The sequence below is a fragment of the Podarcis raffonei genome, chromosome 1 (genome assembly GCF_027172205.1).
Source record: "Podarcis raffonei isolate rPodRaf1 chromosome 1, rPodRaf1.pri, whole genome shotgun sequence".
Taxonomy (NCBI): Eukaryota; Metazoa; Chordata; class Lepidosauria; order Squamata; family Lacertidae; genus Podarcis; species Podarcis raffonei.
Window position 1 is genome coordinate 67,286,277 of NC_070602.1, and position 22,265 is coordinate 67,308,541.

A 22,265-nucleotide genomic window follows, 5' to 3' on the forward strand; every position below is an offset into this window, starting at 1 on the left:
TTTTTTTTAATTTCTAAAAATTAAAAATCATATTGAACAAGAGAAGCAGCCTTAGTTCTGATAATTCAAAAAAAGAGTGAAACTGAAATTGGCGTAATTCCCTGCTGGCCATGAATTGTTGTTGTTTAGTCGTTTAGTTGTGTCCGACTCTTCGTGAATTACTGAATGAATTACTGTCACTTATTTATTTTTGCTACCATGCAAATTTACAAGCTCAGACCTTATTCAAGTGAAATGCAGCATGAACACACAGAGACAGAATCGCAGCCTCTGAGCAAAGCTAGGTCTCGTGAGTCAAAGCCAGCCTTGCCTAGTTTTTAGTGCCAACATGAATCTGACATGGAAACCTGTTAAGGAATACCTTTTTAGAATGAACAGCAGGGGAAGCGGAGTCAGTGGATGATGGAGAAGAAGCAGCTGAATCATGAGATGAAAGGCAAGAGGGAGATGGGAGTTGAGAATGGGAGAGACCTTTAGTAGGAGGAAGTTTATTCTGTACAGAGCAGAAAGAGGAAAGTTATCCCAGATGGTTTTCATATTTATGAGTGCTAAAATTATGGCACTGCCACCACCATGCACTAAAATTACTGAAGAAAAAACTACAGTCTGAGACTACAGTTAGATTTAAACAGAACTAACAGTGTTAGAGGGTGGACTAATGTCTCATTTGCTCCTCAGTTTTCTATTTCTGTTTGGTGAAATAAAACAAAAGGGTTATTGGCCATGAACGAGCCTTTTTTTCCTTAAATAGGACGAAAACCAACGTTCTCTCTCTCTCTCACACACACACACAATCTATTTTTCTGCACCTGCAACACAAGTATTCACCTTTGGGATGTCGACATAGCCAAACATTGAGGCAAGATGAGAGGCTTTTTCTTTAATGCTCTTTTTATGAAATTCTCTATTTGCTATGGACTGAGCTCTCTTCTGCAGCCATAAGGGAGAGAAAGGAAACAGAAGAAAGAATTTGGTTACATAGAAAAGGAAGAAATAGCGCTAATCAGAAAAATGGTTAGTTGCGGGGGAGGGTGTGAACAGGCAGGCAGGACAGAATACAGAATGCTAGCAGTGAGAAGAAAAAAAGGGGACAGACTTCAGTGTTTGAGTGTGTATATAATTATTAAGATTATCATGATTTTAATAAACTTCTATACCACTCTTCATCTGACGAACACAGGGAAGTTCACAATATAAAAATACAAAATGAGAACAAAAATATATATAATAAACAAACAAACCAACCAACCAATAACCCACCTCCCACAAACACATTAAAAATATCAGAGAATGTTAATCATCCAAAGGCTTGGTTATACAGAAACATTTTTGCCTGGTGACTAAAGATATGGAATGAGGGTGCCAGGCGAGTCTCCCTGGGAAGACCATTTCACAAATGGGAAGCCGCCTCAGAAAAGGCCCGTTCTCATGTTGCCAGCCTCCAGACTTTTTGTGGAGAAGGCAGATGAAGAAGGGCCTCAGCTGATGATTGCAAGGCCTGAGTCAGTTCATATGGGAAGAGGTGGTCCTTAAGGCATGGTTGTCCTGAGACATTTAAAGCTTTCTAGGTCAAAACCTGAATTGGGCCTGAAAGCTAACTGGCAGCCAGTGCAGTTGGGCCAGGGTTGATAGAATATTCTCAAACTGTCTTGCCCCAGTGAGCAACCAGGTCGCTGAATTCTGCACCAGCTGACGTTCCTGAACCATCTTCAGAAGCAGTGTTTCCCAACTTATTTCCTTGTCCTAAGCTCTGGGATATACCAGGGAGACAAGCGGGTTTCACGAAGTCAGAGAGGGCACTCAGGGGCAATCTAGTCAACAGCCTGAGCAATTTAGATGTTCCAGAGGTCAGCCAGGGGTTGAGAGGAATGTCAGTCATATCAGCCAGAAAATCCATCAGCCGCCCAGGGTGGCCCATCCTAATAGGTCCCCCACCTCTATAGGCAAAGGTGATGAAAGCCTAAATCTCAACAGGAAGTGATCTGACATTGACAAGGGACTGATGTCAATATCCCCCACTTTCAGATCACCTTCTTCCTGCACATTCCGTCAGGTTGAGAACCAGGTCAGCTACCAGCTTTGCCCTCCCTCCACCCCAGTTGCTTGGGCAGGCTGCCCACGCGTCTGTAATCTGTAAAGTGGTGCAATCACACTTATTCATTTATATGTCCATTTTTCCCACCCAGCCCCTTTATTTTAAGACAGGGGAAACTTTTTTGTTTTGTTTTTTTGTTGCAAAACTGTTCTGGGGATTATAGGGAGTTGTCTTGGTGATATTATGAGTCTACTCCCAGTTTTTGTTGTAAGATGCCTTGAGTGCCATCTGACGAAAATGTGGAATATAAAAATAATTCAATACATAAAATGAGCAAATAAATATACTTGCAGCACTTACAAAATTGCCAGTGACTTTCATCAACAGTTTTGGCTGGACACTCGCAAAACTCCCCTTACCCCAGAGCTCAACTCTAGAATGAGAAGGGCATGTTTGTTCTGAACACTGTAAGGAGGCTTTCAACCAGGCCTCAGTACCCGGCAAATAAATGTGGTGAGTATGCTTGAAAGATTTATATGGTAGGAACCAAAACAATATTGCCCACATTTTCACTGCTCAGAATTGTCCTGGAGATGATCAGCGGTTCTGCTAAAAGAGAAGGAAGGAAACAGGGAAGGGAGAGAGAGTGGGAAAGGGGAAAGAGAGGAAGAAAGAGCCATCACCTGTTTATATTTTTCCTCCACATGCTGAAGGCGTTGAAGCACACCAGACAGGGCAAATGCAGCAGGACAGGAAGACGCAAGGGATTCAGAAAGCCTGGACTCCAGCTCTGCCCGTTCTATGTGTCTCAAATGCCTGGCCATTGGATGAGGACCAGGCAAGGATTGTACAGGCTCTCTGGCCATGTGTTCAGACCTAGCTACCGCCTGAAACTGGGAAATACTTGAAATGAAAAGAGGGATCTTTCTTCCATCAAAGCACATTCTGCAATTAAAACTGCCTAAGTAATGCATGTGCCAAAGTCAGAGTGCAGCAATACAAACAGGCATCTCATGCATAGGAATATTCCTTTTATGAAGCAGTGGTGCATAAAACTCAAGCAGTTATCAGTGGACTGTAGCTTATAAAGTGGACAGAGTAGACTCAAGTCTTAACAGCTTGGAAGTTCAGCGGCCCTTTAAGTTCTACACATTATTATTATTTTTATTACAGATAATAAGCCAGGAGTCCCTAAGTCCCTGATTAAAACCTCATTTCAGCCATTAACTTAATGGGTGGCCCTAAGCAGGCCCCTCTCTCTCAGCCACATCAGGGAAATAATACTGGCACTCACATAGAGTTGTTGCAAGGATCATTGAAAAAATGTTATGAAATGCTTTAAGCATCCCCAGTACTCAATAAATACCAAATATTATTGGAAGCCTCAGTGAAGTCTCATAACAATCTGAATATTATATTTTGATTTTTATCCTGTTATGAGGCTGTGTCAGAAAACTGCCTTGAGTTCACTAGGTGAACAAGGCAGGATAACTCAATATATTATTTCAGAAAAGACAAACCACTGTATAATCAACTAATTTATACTGCAACCAACAGGCAACAAACTACCAATTATTTAAATGCAGAAGTCCATCTCCAGCTGGAGAGTTACAAGAAAAAGTACTCTTATATGCCACAGGGTATTCTTTATTTGGGGAGGGGAATGTGACAGGGGACTAGGGGTTGTCTTCCAGTTCTAAGACTTGCAAAAATTTCCAGTACAGAGAATAAAATGATAGTTGCTAACAGGTCTTCCTATACTAGTATTGCCATAGAGTCTCCTCTGTTCAGTGAATATGCCAGGGAAGAGATAAGAACATAAAACTTTCAGCAACAGTAGCTCACAACACAGCTACCCATGCTTAAGTTTATAAGCCTGCCTCTAGAGAGTGTACATGTGCAGAGGTGGGGGAGTGGAATGAATCTAAAATTCACAACTGATCAGCTCAAAATGCCCATGTTGGCCTAGCTGAACTTGTCCTTCTTCCTCAGAAGTGGAGAATTTGGGAATCAAGCTCGCATTCTCTAGCAAGCCACATTGGTTTGTGGCATATGCCAAGCCCAGAATGCAATTCAAAAGCAGGAGGCTCAGAGGCAAGTCGAAATGCATGGGAAACTCTTCAGACAGCTGTAACCGCAAGACTCTTTCAGGGGATTTGGGAAACTAGGCTAACTATGTTTATTTCTAAACATTTCCCAAAGGTGTGCTCTAGATCTTTTATTGGTTTCTGAGTCAACGAACCATACCAAAGACATCCCTTGGAACAAAACCTTTAATTGCCTAAGTATTATAACAGACAGCATGCTTCGAAATATGCCACACTAAACTTTGCTTTGCCCAAGCTTTAGAAACCAACACATGCTATCATTTACAATTGATATTACCCGTGTGTTGGGCTCTGCCTGGTTAGGAGCTATGGGGTTTTGCTATTGTATTATTTGTTATAGTATTGCTACAACCGGAGCATATTGTCTCCTGCCTTTGTCCAATGGCAAAACTGCCACACATCTTCTACTTTAAAAAGGCAAGGTAAACTATGATCCAGTGTGGAGTGCAGTGCAGCACAACAACAGTAGAAACCATATCAACCCATACACCAACATGCTATGGTGGTTGTGTGAACCAGGCCTTTCATTAAAGTCTAAAGATGGCAGCAAAGCCCCATGCGATCTCAACTCCCCTTTATTCTTCACATTCTCCTATCAAATAGCAGACTTAAAAAGGCAGCTAAGCATCTCTATGCTCCTGATGTTTCTCACTGATGTTACCCACCATGCTTTGCAGCCTTAATGTTAGAAAGAACAGTCAGTCACTCCCTAGTGAATTCCTACCTGACTTTTTGGTGGAGGTGGCAGGTTACAGGTTGGCTCCTTGGGTTTAGCAAAGCGAGGATTTACAGGAGGGTCAGAAGAAAGGTGCAAAGCTGGCTTATCTACTAGATCCTTAAATGTAAAAAGCAGAACAGTTCAAGGAGATAAAGGAAGATCTTAGGAGGACTGGGAACAGGATTGAAAGACATTATGAGGCAGAAGAAATGAGAAAACACATTTGAAGGCTAATAAAGGTGTTTTGTTAGGGTTTCTGCAAGACACATTTGGAATTTATTACCATACCGCAGTTTGTACTTTTGACACCCACAGATGTAACAGTATGTGAAATGCACCATTAAATGCGACTATTTAAAGAGCAAGCTACAGGCAAACTAGATGTTGCACACATGAGTGCAAATAAGAGATGATCTCATGATTTTCAAGTCATCTTTGTACCACAAATTACTTATGTTATATGTGGTGGGTGGTGATTTCTAAACATGTTCTTTGGCTTGTATGCTCTGTGGACTTACTAGGAAGGCAGATCTGAAGTGCAAACATTACGTGAACAATAACTAACTAACTAAATAAATAAATAAATAATAACCCCACAAGGTTCGTGTATGTAGCCCACATCGATTTTGTTTAGCTATCACACCGAAATCTAGCAAGGGTCTAAATAGATTCCAGATCTGGTCTGCTGAATGATCAGCTTGAGACGGAGCCAATTCAAAAGCTCGGATCTGAGCCCTGGGAGACCAATACAAGAGGGTTCTTTAAAGTTTGCTAACGGCCTACGATGTGAATTTACTTGGTTGTGTCATTTTTTTTCATGTCAATGGTCAAGAAGTGCAATTGTGATACTATAACTCACCATGTGATCAAGATGATCTAAGTGTTAAGCAACTTACAAATGTGTTACAGCTCCTGAATGCTTTATCCATAAGCACCATCCTCATTCTATGTGGAGGAATAGCCAGCACCATTGACATTGCTAGAAGCATAACATTTTCCCTAAGCATAACATCCACAAGTCCTATGTACAGAGAACAACTCCAGCTCAGAATAAGGGAGGCAGCTTTTAAGTTACCATAACTATCTACCATACTTTTCCGTGTATAAGACTAGGGTTTTTTTTTACTTAAAAATAATGTTAAAAGGGGGGGTAATCTTATACAGGGGACGCGGGTGGCGCTGTGGGTAAAAGCCTCAGCGGCTAGGACTTGCCGATCGAAAGGTTGGTGGTTCAAAACCCCGCGGCGGGGTGCGCTCCTGTTGCTCGGTCCCAGCGCCTGCCAACCTAGCAGTTTGAAAGCACGTCAAAGTGCAAGTAGATAAATAGGGACCACTTACTGGCGGGAAGGTAAACGGCGTTTCCGTGTGCTGCGCTGGCTCGCCAGATGCAGCTTTGTCACGCTGGCCACGTGACCCGGAAGTGTCTCCGGACAGCGCTGGCCCCAGGCCTCTTGAGTGAGATGGGCGCACAACCCTAGAGTCTGTCAAGACTGGCCCGTACGGGCAGGGGTACCTTTACCTTTACCTTTAATCTTATACATGGGGGCAATCAACCCCCATTTTCTTAATTTTGAGTCCCCCAAAATAGGGGGGGTGTTATACAGTGGTACCTCGAGTTATAAACGCCTCAGGTTACAAATGCTTCAGGTTACAAACTCCGCTAACCTGGAAGAGTTACCTCGAGTTGAGAACTTTGCTCCAGGATGAGAACGGAAATCGTGTGCCAGCGGCACAGCAGCAGCAAGAGGCCCCATTAGCAAAAGCACGCCTCTAGTTAAGAACAGTTTCAGGTTATGAACGAACCTCCAGAATGAATTAAGTTCGTAACTAGATGTACCACTGTACACAGAAAAATACGGTATGTCCCAGCAAATAGCTTGACACATGTACATAAGTGTCCGTCGAATTTTAAATGTTTTTCAAGCTAGCTCATTTTGGTGCAGTGTAAAATTTCAGAGTGCCCACTAGGGCTACTAATTTTGTTTAACCATCATCACTCTTTGAAAGTCTTGAGTCCCAAAGCAGTTTGCTAACCAGTGCACAGGTTGTTCAGTGAAATACATATCAAAGCCATCTAGGTCTGTGGAATCTGGATTGTGGCCTTCACATCACTGTGGAGGTATACATACCTTTGAAAGCAATACATAAAAAACCTTTAAAAGCCATTTCCACATGTAATTCAGAGGGTCTACTCTATGTTAGTTGGATACTACCTGCAATTGAACTTTTATTGACTTATAATGAATACAAGTTGTTAACTACTCAAGGCAGCATGAAAACAAAAATCTGTTACAATATCCCAGTATTATTACATAATTTTACCCTAACATCCAGTTATCAGACAGTGACTTGGACATTACCAATATTATCAGATTTTCTAGTGTCTAAAGTGACTCCATGTGCATTTCACCCTAACAGAGCTACTCATTTTGGCCCTTTGGTCATTCCACCCAAATACAGTGGTACCTCGGGTTAAGAACTTAATTCGTTCTGGAGGTCCGTTCTTAACCTGAAACTGTTCTTAACTTGGGGTACCACCTTAGCTAATGGGGCCTCCTGCTGTCCCCGCGCTGCCGCTGCACGATTTCTGTTCTCATCCTTAATCTGAGGTACTATTTCTGCGTCAGCAGAGTCTGTAACCTGAAGCGTCTGTAACCCGAGGTACCACTGTACAGGAAATGCAAAATGGATGTTTCTTTTCCTCCCACATCTTAGAATTACCATAACTACCTGTAGGCAGCCTTCCCTGTCTGCGCTGCCTATGATCATTCTAGCCATTTCCTATGCATCCGCCCAGAAGAACTGTTCTTGTGCAAACCCAGGAAAAGTTTCCTCAAAACTACTGACTAGAAATGGGTGTGAATTATCTCATTATACTCAAACAACTGTGTGGATATGACATGTGTGAAGTATCCAAAGAGCTCCAACTACCAGTTTTCATTTTAAGTATTTCAGGCTTCGGGCTCTAGGCATGTTGCTCATAACAGCTGATTACTCATGAGAAAGAACTCACCACCATTTTCAAAGAAGAATTTTACAATTATTATTTACTTACCTGCCTCCGTAGTGAAGGACCAGGAGCATTTTCTTCAAATTTGGCTAAGAGCTGAGTTGCCATAGACTTCACTTTGTTTTGATTCATTCCTTCTTTCAAGTCCCCCAGCTGGTTACCAGAATTCGTACCTCGATTCAAAGAACTTGAAGACTGCAATGGAACAATTGAAGGAAAATGTATATACTCCACTTCAGAGAGAAGGTTAGGGACAGCCTGATATGGCATCTTGACCAGTCCACAGGCCACAGAAGTGTCACTGAATGCATGAAAAGTAAAACCAACTTTAAAATTTAAATAGAATCTTCAATAGATTTAAAATTCAGATAAAATGAATGTGGGCCTATGACTGTGTTCAAATCCTCACTCAGTCATGACCCTCACTGGGTGACCTAGGGCCAGTCGCTGCCTCTCAGCCTAACCTACCTCACAGGGTTGCTGTAGGGATTAAATGAGGAGAGGGAGAACCATGTATGCCAACTTGAGCTCTTTGGAGAAAAAGGTGGGATAGAAATGCCATTAATCAATCACTCAATCAATGGCATGCATTGAGACACACATACAAGTAATGGAAGAAAACAGAAAGCCTATGAAAAATGGAAGGTTGCTTTACTTTCCCCATGTTCAGCCTATAAAGCCTGTGGAAACATACTTTCTCTCTCTCTCTCTCTCTATATATATATATATATTCGTTCATAAGTCAGGCTTCAAAAGAAGGTAGACTGGGGATAGTAAGGTGCTAGGCATGGCATCTGGTCCCATCTCCCACTTTAAAAGGTGGGGCCTAGCATGGTTGGTTGGTTTTCACTTTTGATGAAGAAGGTAACTTCACACACACACACTTGTCTGTGTATGGATCAGAACTTTTTTGGCATGTTTATAATCTATAATGCAGATTCTATTTTTAGAGAATAGTGGAGAGAAATTAAAGCAATGCCTGTCAGACACTGCGTCTGTGAGTCGACATCTTCAACAGAAGCCAGGCTGCGAATCCAGCTGCAGCTTCTTATACCAAAATCATTTAAACAAACAGAAGTCAATTTAATATGGATGCTCACAAATATGAAAGGAAATATGAAAGGAAGAACTTTTTTTCAACAATTCTTATACATTAAAGACTTAAGGATAATAGATCAGGACACTTGATTTGCCTAAAACAGTTGATCAGTTAAAACCATATACCAATAGCAAATTTAATCATGACAATTAGTACTAACCTCTTCAAAATTAATGAGACTTTTACGTCGCCTTTTACTGGTTTCATTTTCTTCTGCCTAAAAACAATTGGAGGAAGCAAAACATATCATTCACAATGGCATACACACTCAGAATCTATCAACTTAACAGAGAATGGCAGCTAAAATGAAGACATCCCACAAAACTAAATTCACTGGTCAGTGACAAAATGAATGGGTTGATCAGATCGAGGAATTGAGGTTAGGCACTAGCTTTAATTTAATTACTAAATAAGCTTGTAAATGTTTCCACTGACATATGTCTACAGAACTCATTCCAGGCCACTTTCAGTCATCATAAAAATTAGCTGAGGCTTGTTCTGCTATTTCCATAAGCATCTCCCTATCCTCAGCAAAATGTTATCTAGGAGAAACCAAGCTAGACTTGATGAGGCAGCAATGCTTATTATACGTTGCTTATTCCTGTCTCTCCATTCACATAAAAAGTGGGGTGGATGGGGTCAGATCTGAATCCTCCCTGCCCCTTGCCTAACTATTCTGTCAGCACATGCACTTTCCCCACCAGCGGCTTAAATACCAAAAGTAAACTGAACTAAGAACAGTTGCCTGAAGCCATGGGAAGGCCAGATATTGCAAATGCTTTCATCCATGTGCCCCTTTTAGTATACACGAATGGCCAGACATTAAAACAAACATGGATGCCCAGTCACATTTAATTTTGCCCAAACATATTTGCTCCTTGTGAAACAGGCCTCATTAATAGCTTTAGGCTATCAACTTCCAGAATGGCTACCTAGGGCCAGCACAGCAGCCACACAAAAAATTATCGATAAAAATTAGATCATCATTTTCAGGTATCATAAGAGTCAAATTTGAGCAACAGCACATTCCACCAGGGACAGCTGGAATCTGAGATTTCTCAAGTAGCATTAGGCATGTGTGCAACAAATTCATTGAACTGGTCCTTCAATTCCTCCATGTAACTTTAACATAGGCTGGTCCTATACACTTGGTGCCTCATTATGAATTAATGCCAAGATAACTCTTATTCATAAACTAATTTTAAACAATTTGCATTCTAGTCTTCAGTAGATTTTAGCCTTGCAAACACCTGGAAAGGATGGTTTTGTTGGACAGACAAGGTCACCAACTGAATTGCCTAACTAAGTCAATATTTCAGTATGGATTCCCAAAAACCAAGGCCAGCACTAGCCAATAGACCAGACTGATGAACTAAGAACTTGGCATTCAGTTTGCTGACAATGGCTAGATATGCCTTCAAGAAGCTTATGGTATCACAGCAATCCTGCAAGTGTTTCTGTACCACTGAAATAAATGGGGGCATGTGCTATATTCAGGGTTGCAGCTCAAATGTGCAAAGTGGTTTGCAGTCATTATGTGATCAGCTCCATAAGGCCCTGAAATCACATAACTCCCATAACAATTCCCATTTTACAAATGAAGGAAATAAAAGCTGGGAGAAATACTTTGTCCGAGGCTCGTCAGTGGATTAAAGGCTACGCCAGAGGCCTCAGACACATTAGTTCAGACCAAAGCCAAGAGTTCTTTCAAACGAGTCAGAATTACATAACTAATGCTTTCATAATAACCAACGCTTACAGAAGTCTAGACTCCTCAGCTTTCTAATGCTACAAAGCATCTGAGTGTGTTGCTTTAGGCAGGACTTCGGAGGCAAAATGTACTGTGGCAGTGAAGCACACATAACTTTTAAGCACATCATTCAGTTGTGGTAACTGAGCTCAGAGGATTAGAACTCCAGTGCTGCCTGATTCAGGGCCTGCATGGATCTACAGATTTAATTCGCAGACATGAGAAATTATCTGCTATACGAACTGGTGAGCAAAACGTTACAGCACCCAACAAACATGTTGTAGGCTCTGGCTTGACTGGTATTGTGTTTCAATTTTCTTTTCTTAAAACACACCAAACATTTTGCTGGGAAAAAATACGGAACCTGTCTGTGTTCCTGCAAATGTCAAGACCAACCACAGGCTGCAGCCTTGTAATCTGCACTGCTGGCATTGAGCAGGGGCGGAGGGAGAGAGCAAGATCAAAGAAACAAGGGCTTCCTTTTTACATTTCCACTGCTTATAATAAATCATGGTGTAAGGAATCAAGAATGATCTCAACCCTAACTTTTGGGCTGATCCCAAAGAAAGAGAAATGGATGACAGTATGTTAAGTACTACGTCTTCCAAGTACCGGCTCTCACTAACAAAGCATCATGTTCGGTGTAAGCATTAGTCAGCCTAACAAGACTAAACACTGCGGTGGCACAATTTGTTCTGCTGGAGTTTGTATGTTCCCTCTCACGGGACAATAGAACACTTCTTATCTGGAGTCTTGAACAGGAGGCTTTGGTAAATGGATTTCTGTCTCTCCTTACTGCTGAATATGACTGACATAGGAATGAGAAAATTCAGATCTTTCTACAGTACGGAAAAGATTTGCTGCTAACAAATGAATAAAAACAAAGAGATAAGCTGCAGGTGGAACAGGTAGAAACATTTCCCCCTATGTATAACAAATGCTGTTAACATTGTGCCAAGAGTTGAATAACTTCTCCCCACAGATGCCAGTCTACATTTTTAACAAGTGGTGCTTATGATAGCCATTTCAATAACAATGGTTAATTAAAAATCGGTGATACTGACAAAATTAAATAATTACTAGGTAGTATTCCAGACCATATGCTTCATTTGAACTATTCTACAGTCATGCTTTTTATCAACTTATTGACGATGGGTGCTATTCAACTAAGTCATCCTCAGAATAAGATAAAGGTAAAGGACTCATGGACGGTTAAGTCCAGTCAAAGGTGACTATGGGATGCGGCGCTCATCTTGCTTCAGGCCAAGGGAGCCAGCATTTGTCTGCAGACAGCTTTCTGGGTCATGTGGCCAGCATGACTAAACGCAATGGAACACTGTGACGGAAGCCAGAGCGCAAGGAAACACCATTTATCTTCCTGCCGCAGCGGTACCTATTTATCTACTGACACTGGTATGCTTTCAAACTGCAAGTTTGGCAGAAGCTGGGACAGAACAGCGGGAGCTCATCCCATTGTGGGGATTCAAACGGCCGACCTTCTGATCGGCAAGCTCCAGACGCTCAGTGGTTTAGACCACAGAACCAAATCCATGGGTTTAAGTTGCTACTCTGAGTACGACTTAGGCCCCCTTAACACCATACATTCAAAGCACGACAATACCACTTTTAGCAGTCATGCCCCCCCCCCAATAATTCTAGGAGCTATAGTTTGTGAAGGTTGTTGAGAGTTGTTAGGAGACCCCTAGTACCTGCCCAGGCCTATAATTCCCAGAGTGGTTTGACAATAAATCTCTTCCTAGGTAACTATAAGTATTGTAGCTCTGTGAGGCTGATGGGTGGGGTCTCCTAACAACTCTTTGCATCCCTAAACTACAGCAGCCAGAATTATTTGGTGGAAACCATGGCTGTTTAAAAAGCAGTATCAGAGTGTTTTAAAGGCATTGTGCAAAGGTGGGCTTAGTTAGATACCACCCCATGCCATTATTTTTTCTTTCTACTTAATGCCCCTGAGATTGCAGAGGTCCAAAAAAGACTTCCTTAAAAATGAAGGTTCTCATTTTCCTAGACCCATATTAGATTTTGTTGGAATCAAAATGATTATTGGTAGATACATGGGATTAGGATACAAAGTGCTCTCTAATCCAGCAAAGCCTCTTGTTGAAAGGAAAGGGAAGATCTTCACCAATTCTCCTTTCCCCCTACAAGCTCCATCCATTTCCAACACACAATCCACCAAATAATTTTTTCAGGGGGTGCAAGTGGATGTAGGTGGGAAAGAAACTGACAAAACCCACCGCCAAACTTTCCATTAGTGTGATTGTTTTGTGAGTAAGCATTCTACCCAAGGGATTTCTGGATCCAACAACCCTTAGGTGATAAAGTTAGATTTAAATTGTAAGGCTCTGAGAAGGATTTTGCTTAATTCTAATCTTTTACATGAAATTAGTTCTGTTAGGCCCTCTGAATTAATAAATACAATATTATTTACATTTTTATTGTCCAGTTAAGAACAAGAAAACTGGGGGGGGGTAATGAATATGGGTTCAATATGAATTTTTAATTCAGGTTATTATTAATGTCCAGCACTAATATAAACAGGGCACAAGTATGCAGTGTTGTAATGACTGAATTGTCCATGAACAAAAAAGTTGTTAAGTGACACCTTGAAAAATACCATATCAAGTTTTTCGCAAAACAATCTGCTGGAAGTTTGCTTTAAGAGGGTGTGGTATTCTTTCTCTCCTAGAAAATTTGATTTTTGTCAGTTAGGCTTCTGTTGAGTAAATGTGCCAGCTCTGTTTGCATGGCTGAGCGAAGAAATGCTGTTTCCTAAAAAGGGCATGAGGTAACTGCTTGGTAGCTAAGTGTTCATATGATTTGAGGATGTTATTTATAGAATGGGCAACATAAGAATGATCTTATACTTAGTTCTGAGTAAATTCTTCCTAGAACAATTTAGTGTGTTTCAAAAGACCCAGCTGAGGTAATTTTAAATGCAGACAAGGATTTTATAAGTTGGCAAAATAATATTTCCTAACCTTTTCCTGCTTCATCTATGACCCTCTTAAAACAACAGAGACATTTTACCCATTTCTCTTCCAGCATTAAGGTTAAGTCTGTTTTGCATTCTGAGATTGCCACGAAAACAGAAAATAATAAAATCCTAACCCAAAAAGTGGAAATTAAAGCAAAGGAAAGTGTGCATTTGATTTGATACAATAAAAAATAATACCCTCACACAAAGACAATTTTTTTTTACTGAATCAGAACATTTTGTTGCATGCTAAAGAAACTTCACATTTGGAATATAAACAATGACGTTTATCTTACTTGACCCAGTAAATAACCAATATAATCTCACCTAACCAGATGGACAAATGATCTGGCTCAATATAAGGAAGCTCTCTGTGGCCTCACAGTTCAATGGGGCAATGTGGGGGGGATAAATACCAACAAAAAACCAGAGAGGGACTCTGCTGCTACAGAAGCTTTTAGCAAAGGCCACTTCGGCAAAGACACAGCCAGTAACGACTGCCCCTAATAAGTAAGATCTCTAAAATTTCAAATAACTCCCCTGCCAATTGATCATAATCCCTCCCCCAATTCACCACCCACAAATGCTACAGTGAATTCCTAGAGGAAAGTATTCTGCAAACAAGCCTGGGAACTGCTTTGCTGAATCAAACCAAACGCCAGCTGAATACTGTACTGTACATAATGTCCCTGAATACAAAATTCTGTTTTGGCTATCATAACTAATAGCTCTTTGATGAACACAAGCATATATTAATTTGGTTTATAATTGGGGTTTTTTAAAAGGACAGAGCTACTGAAGTTATAGGGTGCTTACTTTAGGTATTCTCTTCCTTGGAAAAGTTAAATTCATGTAGTTATTGAAGTTGGATGATTTTGCTGAACAAAGATCCTTTCTTTCTCCATTTCGCTTATCCGTAGCACCTGTTCAAACATGGATAAATAAAGAAATAAATATAAAGTATGCTGTCCAGCAACTGGAGTATTCTTATTAGGCTAAGGAAATACTCCTCTTAATAAAGCATGTTTTGAAATTTAACCTCGAAATGCAAAAAGCTCTGTTTTACTCAACTGTATTTTAAAATAACATCACTGTCTGAGCCAAATAGCACAATCTTATTCCTATTTATCAAATTTTTAATATCACTATATTCAATGGGTCTTATTCAAGCTAAGTGTGCCTGAGATTGCACTCATTTGCCTGTAAGCCAATCTAAGATTTCCCCATTGTGTCTTCTTCACTAGCATGCATCACTGAAATTTGTATTACCTGGCCTGTAAATAGAAGTTTCAGCAGCTTGTAATCTAAGAGATCAAATACTGTTGCCCTAGCTCTTCTCTAGTTCAGATTTTAATCAACATGGAAGATGTCTTCCAGCCTTGCCACTCCCATCACCACTTCCCTTCCCTTAACTGGTGGAATGGAGGAAGATCTTTCTAATCCTGGTGGCTGTGGACCTTGTGGAAGGTTGACTGGAATATGTCTCTCTCTTTTTGGTATGGTATTGACAGATACCACTGTACTGAGAAACCTCATGCCCCAGCACCCCTGGTGCATGGTACATAAGTCAGATTTGTTTACTTGTTAGGATGGAGTGAATGAGTGCAAAACCAACAACTTTGTGTGAAACATTACAGCGACACTAAGTACAGATGAATGGCAATGACCATGTCACCCAGCTCTAGATAAAATATTTAAGCCGGCATAAGCCATTCACAATATTAGACATTACACCCCCATTTCGTTTTAAAGCCTGGGATAACTACAGAACACAGCTATTACAGTTGGACATTCCAGAGCAAGTTATATTGGAGCTGCAAGGCAAACTTTGGCTCGGCTTCAGGGTCAATCAGGCAAGCTGTAAAACAGTGAAAGGCTGGCTTCTCTTAAGACTTAAGAGCAACCTAGATTGACTTACCCACAGCTCTCAGAGGTGTTCCCCTAAATAGCTCATAGAATTTTGAGAGGTACATGACCATACTGAGTTTATCAGGCTCTCCAGAAGACACCATCTCTTTCCCCGTAGTGACGGGGGGAATTCCAAACTCTCGCTCAGCAATGTCAAACGCCAGCTGGTTGTTTCCAACGGCATCTTCTTCATTCAGGGAGTCAAAGTCACTTGGGGATTCAAAAAGAGGGGCACATCAGTCTGCAGAAGTGTAGATATTTTAGTTCCCCTGCCCTGCCCTTCAATAATATCTTCTATTTCGGAAACATTTTATAAGCAACCATTTCAGAATCCTGCTGTAATCCTCCACAGAGAAATTTTGTTTAGGAAAATTGGCACCCCCACCAAACAACACATGAAAGTAACCAAGCACTTCGATTTAGTTAAATCTAAATACTTCTATTCGGTTGAAAAAGTTGCCTCCTTGAGCAAAACTGAACATGTGTGGTCTAGGAATCAGCCAAGTGTTACCCTTGGTGCAAATCACACTTCAGCCTTCGACTCACTGGGTGGGCCTTGAAAGGTTGCCATCTCATCTTCAATCCTCAGTCATGCAAAAGAAACAACCTTGAATTGTGGCTTAGTCCCATCCACAATAGGCATTCAAATCAGGATCATACCACTTTAAACAACCATGCCTTCTCCCAAAGACTCCTGGGAACTACAGCTTGTAAAGGGTGCTGAGAGTTGCTAGGAGAAACCGATTATCCTCACAGCGCTACAATTTCCAGGGTCCCCTGGGAAGAGGGATTGCCTGTTAAACCAACTCTGGAAACTGTAGCTCTGTGAGTGGAACAGGGGTCACCTCTCTGCTGACAACGACAACCAATTCACAATTTAAAAAAACCTATATGAAACAACATGTGCCAAACAATAATATGTTGAAACTCCTATCCTAGGAATTGAGGTAGGTATTTCTGTCCCTGGTGCAAACATGGCAAATGCTAGCAGGGAAGGTTGATGCTTGCAACATAGCAACAGCATGTCTGGACACAATGCTCTGCCCCCCCCAAAAAAAATCTGATGAACTTTTTCAGTCATATTTTTTTTTGGGGGGGGGGAAGGCTATATTCTTCCTTTCAAAAGAATACCAATCCCTGTTCCCACCAGCACAGACCCTGAAAAGGTGCTATCTTGTGATGTCGCATCCTTCCACACAGGTATGGAATCAGAAATGGTCCTGAAGCACACTAGGAGTGGATGTTTGCCACAGTGGTGCAAAGTCTTTAAAAGGCAGCCAGGGTTGGAGTATCCACCACTGTCAAATCAAAGTGTAAATCTTCCGCCCCTAAAGATTTTTAACCATTTCTCCAGCTCACCTCCCAAAACTGCAGCAAATATTTCTCCACTTTTACAGCCAGAGAGAATTAAGCTCTGAAAACAAGGAAATGCCATTGGCTGAGCTCTATTACACATGGATGAATTCCCCTCACCTTTCAAAGGATTTAGCCATTATACTTATGATTTCCTTTCAGGAAGGGGACACAGCTGGTGATATTCAACATGTAACTTGATAAATCAAACCATGCCAGATTGAAGAAGATCCCTAAGCGGTGAAGCTGATCTTTGAGAGAGGATGCAATGCTATCCAAAAGCAGATGACTTCCACAGCCCTGGTTGGTTAAACCACCAACCAACAGTGCCCCTCTCTTATCTGGATTCAACTTCAGTATACTAAGCCCCATTCATCTCACTATGGATAATTCAGAGTCAGACATCCTCATCTAACCTTTAGCCACATTAGATGAAAAAGGCAGAGTGAGACTGCAGAAGCATACTCATGCTACCTAAACCCCAACTTCCAGAAAACCTCTCCTAGCAGCTTAATGTTGATGTTAAATAGTATGGTGTGCAGAACAGAACTTTGCAGAGCACCATAACAAATGCAATGGATTTATGAAGAAGAAAACTCCATCCCACTTTCAACCCCTCAAACAGAAATGGAAGTCCTTGAGCACAGCATCTCCCACATTCAACAGGACAGGCCACCCAAAAAGTATACCATGGTCCATGAGATAGGCAATGAGAAGTCCAGATCAATTAGCAAGAGCTAGACTGCACCCTCTCTCAACAAATATCATCAACCAAGGCAGTTTCAGTTCGCAAGCCATGCCAAATAATGACTGAAATGGGTCTAGGTAATCTCTGTCATCCAGGAATAATTACATGCTTGAGCACCTTAACCTGAACAGGTTGCAGCCAGACAGATCAATTAGTGTCAAAGTAGGCTTCCCCCTTCACCACTTCCACTTCGCTACTGCCCCCTTCAAGGCAACTAGCAGCACCATACCTTATCTCCTAAAGAGATGCATTTACCATTTGCTGGTTCCAACCATTCCCTCTCACACTGGTGATAAAAGCCATGGGAAATGGTAAGCCAGACCTTTCTAAGTGCCTTGTCAGCACTATCAGAAAGCAAGAACAGAAAGAGATTCAACAAACTGTCAGAAAGCCCTCAGAATTAAGGAGTGTTGCCATCAAGTCCAAGAGCATAGCAATTTAGAAAGCCCCTGGCTGCTCCTGCCCCAAGCAGCAGCAACAATAAAGACAAGAGGGGGAGGGGGACAACAGTAGAGCACAAGCCCTTCTCCAGATAGTTCTCAGGTGTTTGTGGCTACTTACTGAAGCAGCCATTTTAACTCTAAGGTGTACTTTCATAGGAGTAAGACAAAACCCCCCACACAAAACCACCTCCATCCAATCATGTACAGCAGGCATGGCCAAACGTTTGGGACTACAATTCCCATCATCCCTGACCACTGGTCCTGTTAGCTAGGGATGATGGGAGTTGTAGTCCCAAAACAGCTGGAGGGCCAAGTTTGGTCATGCCTGATGTACAATGTTTAAATCTGCTAGTAAGGACTATTTCTCTAGTAGTGCCATGACCATATATTTTTGACACTGTCTGCACCTCAAAACAAATCCATGGGGAGGAACGGCTTTAAGGTTTAGGGCCACCCTGAGTTCTTTTCTGCTGCCCCCTAAATAATCTGGGCAGAAGGTTACTTAGGCAGATCACGTTCTTTGGCTTGGGTAACAATACAAAACAGAGCTTGAGGCTTAACATACACATTCTAAAATGTCTTTTATTCAGGCTATCCCCAAAAAATCCCCATATGGCACTAACTGCATGGTTTCTGCATCACTCCCAACTTGGGAGCTGATACAGTCACGGCAGGAATACAAAGACAGCTTCCAGAAGGGGTTTATAATCCAAAGTTCTACATTTGTAACAATGCTTCCAAGTCCCTGGTAAACCAAACTGGCCAAATCATCAGTAGAAGAATTAACACTCATTCTTGAAGGGCCTGGTGAAGGTAATGGTGTAGCACACTACTCTGTGCGTAACAGGCAAGGAAACACCCATAGAACCAACTGTTGGATGTCTCCCCAGGGTTCGGATCCTTAACATCACAACAAGTCATATCAAGTTGGCCATCCAATACCAATTCAAGAATTGGTAGTGTATATATCCTGAATGTTTTGTGTTGCAGTGAGCCCTTTTGGCACAGACCTAGTAAAGCTATGGGATTCTTTTTCCCACAAATATCATCTTCCCATGTATATTTGCAAAGCATTATAGCGGTTTCTTGCTTTAAAAAAAAAAAAGCAATTCAGACTCCGACAAAAGTAAGCAAAAACAATACAGTTAAAATCTCAAGTAGTAGTTCTTGGAAACTGTATACCTTGCATTTTTACTTTTTTTAGTACTGAGCCAAGGACATTCATGAAGGAAAAAATGAGCAAATACATGCTTAGTTGCAAAAAAAAGATGTTAAAAAGGGAAACAAACTCTCCTCACTGTTTTGATTGGCTTTACCCAAGTCTATACTTTTGTAGGTGGCAGAACCTGCAATTAGCTAGCATTACACATATAAAAGACATAAGAACTTACATGAGGTCAGGTCTGAAGCGATGCATAATTGCACATAAGGCAAGGCCACTCCTCCATGAAGTAGTGAGGTCCATGACACTAACATTCCTGTATCCTTCTGTTTGTTTTTGACACCAGGTTAAAAGCTTGTTTGGCCTTATATCAGATTCTGAAATAGCAGATTTTAAAAAAATAAATGTATAGTCACTTGTCCAAAGCTACAAATCTCCCCTCCCCTCACCATTTATAGGATGTAAAAAGCATAATAACAAAACATGCATTTCATACCATGTCTTGAAAGTCCAATTGATCTTCTAATGGAGTCTGCTCTTTCTAGAGGGAATGGCTGAAGCTCATTTGTAATGTACAGATGCTTCACCTAAGGAAAGACACACCCCATAAAATACAATACTTGCTATAACAGCCCTGAATTCTCAATCTGCTAATTATTCAGACTCAAAATTGGCCTGTCATACCAACATTTTCCCATCAAGTAACATGAAAGGTTATCAAAATTTCTGACTCAAACCTGGAATATAAACCAGGAGCACCATGATTTATAAAGCCTGATGTGATCATCCTAATTGGGTCTGTATCTCCAAATCTCTCAAATGTTTCGCTTATACAAACATTGCTTTATCTAGGGAATTGGAGGCTGAGTGACTTGACTTTTCTACAAAAGTCAGTCATTTACAGAGCATAGGTAAGCATTCACACTGCTTTCTAGAGCTTGTGGGTTGTATTCAATGTTAGTCATATTCAGAGTAAACCCTCTGAAATTAGCAGACGTAACTAAGGCTCATTAATTTTAATTGGCCTGCTCTTGAGTAGAACTCAGCTGGAGACAGGCATTTCTCATGTACCCCAGCTTACCTGATGAGGTCGAACACAACTTGAGTTCAAGTTTGGATAACGTGTTGCAGGATCAATGGTGTACTGGTCAAAGTTCTTAGTGATATTTTCAGGTGTTGTCTGAGGTAAGAGCCTATAAATGCTTTCTCTGGAAGGTAAAAACAAAAGGTTGCAAGTGTGTGTGTGTGTGCTTTCTATCTTACAGTGTTTTCTTTACCTTATGTGCTCCCTGCATATATTTAGAATGTCGAACACAATACTTGAACACATTGTCTAAACATGATAAATGACTGGGGTGGGAATAACTGAGACAGACGTTAAGTATGTCTTCCTCAAGCAGGAAAATAGCTAGGACGAAATAAGATTACATCACCCAAGATCATATGGCTTTGATTTTTCCCCCCTTCACACAAGGAAGCAGCTCCTTCAACCACAAAACAGCATCGGCTATAGATTCACCCAATCATTATTAGTCAGTGAGGATTCCAAGTACGACTGTACTTTTTGTCATCCACAAACATGCTTTCTCAGCCCTTATATGCCCTTTCTCTAAGTCCAGACTCTTGCCTTCATTACTCAACACACAAAATGCCATCCTAATAAATCCTCAGCGGCTCTTTGATTCTTACTTACTTATTTAGTATTCTGCCCTTCATTCAAAGGCCTCAGGGCTCTTCACAACAGAAAAACACAAAGCCTGCTGAAGACATTCTTATTTAGACATGCCTACCCAGATGTTCATAATGTTTTTATTTGCCTTAGTCTGGTCTATTTTGGTTTTGACTTTCTGTGTGTTTTAAATTATGGTTGTAATTTTTTTTAATGATGATTTTACTGTTTCATCTTTTTTTGTAAACCACTTTGAGGCCGTTCTACAATGAAGCAGTACATAAATTTAAATAAATAAATAAAATGGATCAACCCAGGCCCCAGGAAAATCGAAGTTTGCTTGGTTTCACTGTAATACATGGGAAGAACAAACAAGAGATGCCAACCTTTCTGCAAGGATATCAAGTGGATGTTTTCCTTGTGCCCAACTTTTCACCATCCACGCTGTGTCAAACGCAGCCAGGAACCCTCTTGCACAACCAGTGCCCATGGGCCAGAACGGCTGTGAAATAACATCAACATATTAGATGAACTCTAACATCATGATCATTCTGAAATGACCACACAGCTATTACTGTGCTCTTCAGAATGGTAGAAAACTGTTCTTAGAGACTTCAAATCAGCAACTCCACCATATATTGGCATAAAACATTTAATCAATATGTCCCCTAATGTGGTGACTGGTTAAAGTATCCACTTACAAGACACATATGATGTCATCCTGCCAAATGGAAAAGACAAATGCCCATAGAATGTAGGAGAGTTAATAAAAAGCTCTAGATCCACAGGGCCTATATCCATTTGCTGGGAGAATGTAAGGGATTCCACCGATGTGAGCTAACATTTCTAAATCAAACCTATTGTTTTTCATTGTAGTCTGAACAGGCAAAATTCAAATCCTATTTCTGTTCTCTTTGGAACAATTCACCCTCTCCAATGTTGCAGCTCTGCTGACGAAACAAACTTCCATGTGCATGATGGAGCCTCCTTCACCTATCTTTTCCCCTCCAGCTCCCCACCCCACTACCCCAATCAATCAGCTCTGGAGAGTTGGGGGAACGTCCAGAGCAGATCTGGGAGCACATGGAGATAAGAAGAGGAAACTGAAGCCCCACTGGGTCAGCAGAACTATGTGTGTGGAGCACTGGATACAACCCAATGAAGATCTTGTGTTCCATATTATTTAAAATTAACAAACTCACTATGATTTGGTGCAAGCCATGGTATTTACATAAGATCCTGGAACTACAGCTTGTAAATAAAAAAT

At 41.1% G+C, this 22,265-nt stretch overlaps 1 protein-coding gene across 10 annotated transcripts in view; it reads right to left on the reverse strand.

The window, feature by feature from the left end:
* MICAL2 (microtubule associated monooxygenase, calponin and LIM domain containing 2) overlaps positions 1-22,265 on the reverse strand; it is an 87,350-nt gene that overhangs the window by 14,410 nt on the left and 50,675 nt on the right. For 3 of the 10 annotated variants that reach the window (XM_053390998.1, XM_053390980.1, XM_053390968.1), the window contains exons 9-20: positions 21,385-21,500; positions 20,411-20,537; positions 19,826-19,916; positions 19,559-19,706; positions 15,634-15,833; positions 14,532-14,638; positions 9,131-9,187; positions 7,917-8,066; positions 4,868-4,978; positions 2,719-2,928; positions 829-930; positions 362-493 (exon numbers count right to left, since the gene is read on the reverse strand). In XM_053390998.1, coding sequence (XP_053246973.1) covers positions 362-493; positions 829-930; positions 2,719-2,928; positions 4,868-4,978; positions 7,917-8,066; positions 9,131-9,187; positions 14,532-14,638; positions 15,634-15,833; positions 19,559-19,706; positions 19,826-19,916; positions 20,411-20,537; positions 21,385-21,500 — 1,551 coding nt within the window. The remainder of the gene's footprint in view (positions 1-361; positions 494-828; positions 931-2,718; positions 2,929-4,867; positions 4,979-7,916; positions 8,067-9,130; positions 9,188-14,531; positions 14,639-15,633; positions 15,834-19,558; positions 19,707-19,825; positions 19,917-20,410; positions 20,538-21,384; positions 21,501-22,265) is intronic. The other 7 variants (XM_053391015.1, XM_053391009.1, XM_053390973.1 and 4 more) reach the window with 6 other exon arrangements.